Genomic DNA, 3,995 nt, shown 5'->3' on the forward strand with positions numbered 1-3,995 from the left:
GGGTGGGGGGGCCGAGGAAAAAGCGGACTGTAAACCTAAGGGGGAAGGGAAATGCCGTCGGAGAGGGCAGCTCTGCCGGGAGAGGAGAGGTCGCTGCCGGGCGCTTCAGCCTCGGCGGGGCAGGGGAACGCCGGGCGGGACGGGAGAGGTGTCCCGACCCCCGGCCGCGGACTCCCTGGCAGGATGAGTTCCCGCCAGGCAGGACGGCTGTCGAGCTGAAAAGAGGGGGGATCTGCCTGAAATCTCACAAAAAGTGGGGTTCAAGCCCGGTTTGAGTAGCAACGCCTCCCGCAGCTCTTCCACTTTGCACAGCGTTAGGAATATGCCTGGGAAAGATCCCTTTGGCATTGTCTCCCAAGGCAAATCTTGGTATGAAAATTCAAGAATGTGGGGGGGGGGAGGAGGAGGTATCTGTACTTTTAATGGTATTGAAATTATTTAAAAGTATAGTCACAAAGGCAACTCAACTTGAAATTTAAAGATCAGGGGGAGCAAAAGTCTGGGGTCCCTCAGTCCTCCCTGAAGAAGGTGGGAACTCAGGCTACCGAGCCCTTTGTCAGTGGCACCTGTGGTTCCTGACCTCAAATAGATGCACATTGAATGGCCTGAAAAGTTTTGTCCCTATGATGTCATCAATTATTTGGGAGCACACAAAAGGAAGGACTGGACACTATTCTCATGCAGAATTAGGAATCACTGCTTACTCCAAAAGCACAAGGACTCACTTTTAACCACAGCAGGTTCATAAGGGCAATATTCTTAGGATGGCTGGCAAAACGGTTCCCTGTACTTTTTTTGCTTACATTAGCTTTCAATCAAACTTTAGCTTTAATGTCAACTAGGGAAAAAAGTGATAGTTTGCTCTTTTGGAGGGAGGGATATGTGCTTTTTCGAGTGTATGTTGTGGATGTCTATATTGATACTCTCTCTTCTACACCTTCAGTAACTATTCAAGAAAGAATCAAAATTCCATTCAATAACACCACTTATTAGCTGAATAGGAAAAGAAACAATGTGCCATACCTTATGTTGATTGTACATGTACAAACAATTTTTAGAAACAAATGTTTCTAGATACTAGCATCTAGTAACATCATAACTGAATGTATTACATCATATCTGTAAGATACAAGATTTCTCACATTGTACCTGGTTATTCACACCTATAAGATGACATATGTTCATTTGGCAATACGGGATTATTAAAACTAGTTGAGAAGGGGAAAGACCTATTCTTGCTTTGATTTAGAGCAATTTCGAAGTCAGACTGAAGCTGAGATCCCATTCTCTTTACAGAATAACTATAATGTATATAGCAATAAGCATGTAGTGGCATTTAAATTATTGCATCACAAAATACGTAATTCCCTTTAATTTTCTTGTGATCATATAAAAATCATATATAAATAAACTAAAATGGGACTTGAGACAGGTAAGGCCAAAGGTAGAAAGCTGGTCAGTTAGCTATTACAGAGAACTGGGCTGGGGTTTAATTTCACACTTTTAAAACATACTGAGATCCTTAAAAAACATCATGCATAGGCATAAAAGTGCTCATTTTAATGAAAAGATGGATTATTTCTTCTTAAATTATTGTGGTATGAAAACCGTCGACATGAAGGAAAAACACGGGATTCATCTTTTTTGCAACTGAAGAGTGTGACTTCACAAGAAGTAATTCCCCTGACACAACAGAGAGAGTAGTAGCTAATACATATGTTATTATCTTTACAGGACATGTTATGAAATATGCATACAGGAAACTTTTTTTTATATCTTAGCCTGAAAATTTTTCATTACAGTCAGAAGCAACGCAGCTTAGGCTTTTTTCCCTTTCTGATGGTCACTACTTCGTATGTCAAACTAGCAAAACCAGAGCTCTGATCCTGCCCGAGAGCACCTGTATTTCTGCATTTTTGTTGGTACACATTTGAAAGATCTGTTCCACGGAGAGAAACTAATGGTAACGGGCAGAAATACAGCCTTTAAAGCTATTGAAGATACTGAGCAGTACAGTGCAGCTGGCTTCTTTGCAATGACAGTGCCGTGTAACTTTTCCTAAAATTTCTGAATGTTACTTGTAATTATGAAGACTGAATACGCTTCTACACTTTCATTGTGAAGCAAACCACAATTGGTTTTTAGCTTCCCAGTACTGAATAAAAAAAAAAAAAAAACAATCATAACAACGCACCTGAGCTTAAGGGAGGTGCAGGAACCGCACATGTGGCTTCCTTTGAAACAGAAACTTAGGGGCAGCCTTGACATACAGGACCCGCGATCCATCTTGTCTGGTGTTCCGTCTCTTAGAGTGGAGACAACCATGTCCTTAAGAGAGGGATATGAAAAACTTTGGAACAGACAGATACCAAATCAACTGCTCACGAAAAGCGGTCCTTCCAAGCCACTCACAAGGAGAGGCTCGCTCATGGTCTTTTAAAAACAAGTAACGCTAAGACAAGGTGGCAGTGAGGTGCTTGTTACTGTCAAATCGTTCTCAGTAAACCGCATCCATTTTTCAGGCATGTACGCTAGAATGTGAAGGAAAGCTGCCTTCTGCCAAAGCCTGGGAGACCTGCAAGGAGCTCCTGCAACTGGCAAAGCTGGATCTTTCTGAGGATGGCAACATTGCTCCAGGAGACAGGAAGGATCTGGATGAGAACCATTTGCTTGCAAAGAAGTACGGAGGCTTCATGAAAAGATACGGCGGGTTCATGAAGAAAATGGATGAGCTCTACCGGGTAGAACCAGAGGATGAAGCTAACGGAGGAGAAATCCTGGCTAAGAGGTACGGAGGGTTTATGAAGAAAGACTCGGATGACGATGCTCTTGCTAATTCCTCTGATCTGCTGAAGGAGCTTCTAGGAACAGGGGATAACCCTGAAGCGGGGCATTACCGAGAGATAAATGAAAACGACGGGGATGTCAGCAAAAGATATGGAGGCTTCATGAGAAGCATAAAGCGCAGCCCCGAATTGGAAGATGAAGCCAAAGAGCTGCAAAAGAGATACGGTGGTTTCATGAGAAGAGTGGGGAGGCCAGAATGGTGGCTGGATTACCAGAAACGATACGGTGGGTTTCTTAAGCGCTTCGCCGACTCCATTCTCCCTTCAGAAGAAGATGGGGAAATTTATTCCAAAGAGGTTCCAGAGATGGAAAAGAGATATGGTGGATTTATGAGATTTTAATACCTTTCCCTTTATCCCTTTTGTCCTAAATGAGAAAGACTGCCTTATTGGTCATAACTTATTGTAACGTGTTGCTTGTACTGTACAGTTTTTTACTGTCCTTGGTTAATGATGCAACCTGCGATTTGTTGTTTCAGGTTATGTGTTCCTTCAAGTCAAATAACTAATTTCTGTTTTAGTCAAGTTTCAGTCTGTATTGTAGTTTCCATGCTAGAAGTATTTTGATTACTGTATTCATTTTCTTTAAAGAGGAAGTACATCTTCAGTAGAGTTGCTTAACTGTATATACAATAAATTCTTCATCCTAACTGCATAAATTCTGAAATGTTATTTATTTTCTCTCAGTCATTTAATCAAACATCATCTCAATTTTTCTTTAAGCAGTCACAGCAATGTCAACCTCTTTTCTGTAATTACGGAATTTGTACTGCACACACAACAGCTGAAACACATTTTTGTCTTTAGTTTTCTCAGTTTCTTAGAATACTAGAATAATAAATATGCTTTAAAGCAGATATGACTGTATTTGCTCTAACTGGTCTCATTTAAACCAGTTAACAGAATAAATGTTTAAAGCCTTAATTTATAATTCATAGTGTTCAGCCATTTCACATGAAAAAAAAACCCAACCTGTAAGTGTGTTTAACTTAAAGCACTAAAAACATTTCTCCAGTGCACAACACGATGCCACATTTGATTAGTTACACCTTTTGTATCCATCCAATATAGAATTGTACAGTTGGCCTTAAAGTTATAAACACTGAAAAAGTGGTAAGTCAGTTTGTGCAAAATAAACGTGACCCAAAA

At 40.8% G+C, this 3,995-nt stretch overlaps 1 protein-coding gene across 1 annotated transcript in view; it reads left to right on the top strand.

Annotated features, from left to right (window-relative positions):
• The window catches only part of PENK (proenkephalin), a 10,381-nt gene extending 6,876 nt beyond the window's left edge, over positions 1–3,505 (top strand). Inside the window, exon 2 of the mRNA XM_009892789.1 lies at positions 2,523–3,505. Coding sequence (XP_009891091.1) covers positions 2,523–3,188 — 666 coding nt within the window. The 3' untranslated portion in view covers positions 3,189–3,505. The remainder of the gene's footprint in view (positions 1–2,522) is intronic.
• Positions 3,506–3,995: the final 490 nt, after the last annotated feature.

This window comes from Charadrius vociferus, unplaced genomic scaffold (assembly GCF_000708025.1).
Source record: "Charadrius vociferus isolate BGI_N301 unplaced genomic scaffold, ASM70802v2 scaffold79, whole genome shotgun sequence".
NCBI lineage: Eukaryota > Metazoa > Chordata > Aves > Charadriiformes > Charadriidae > Charadrius > Charadrius vociferus.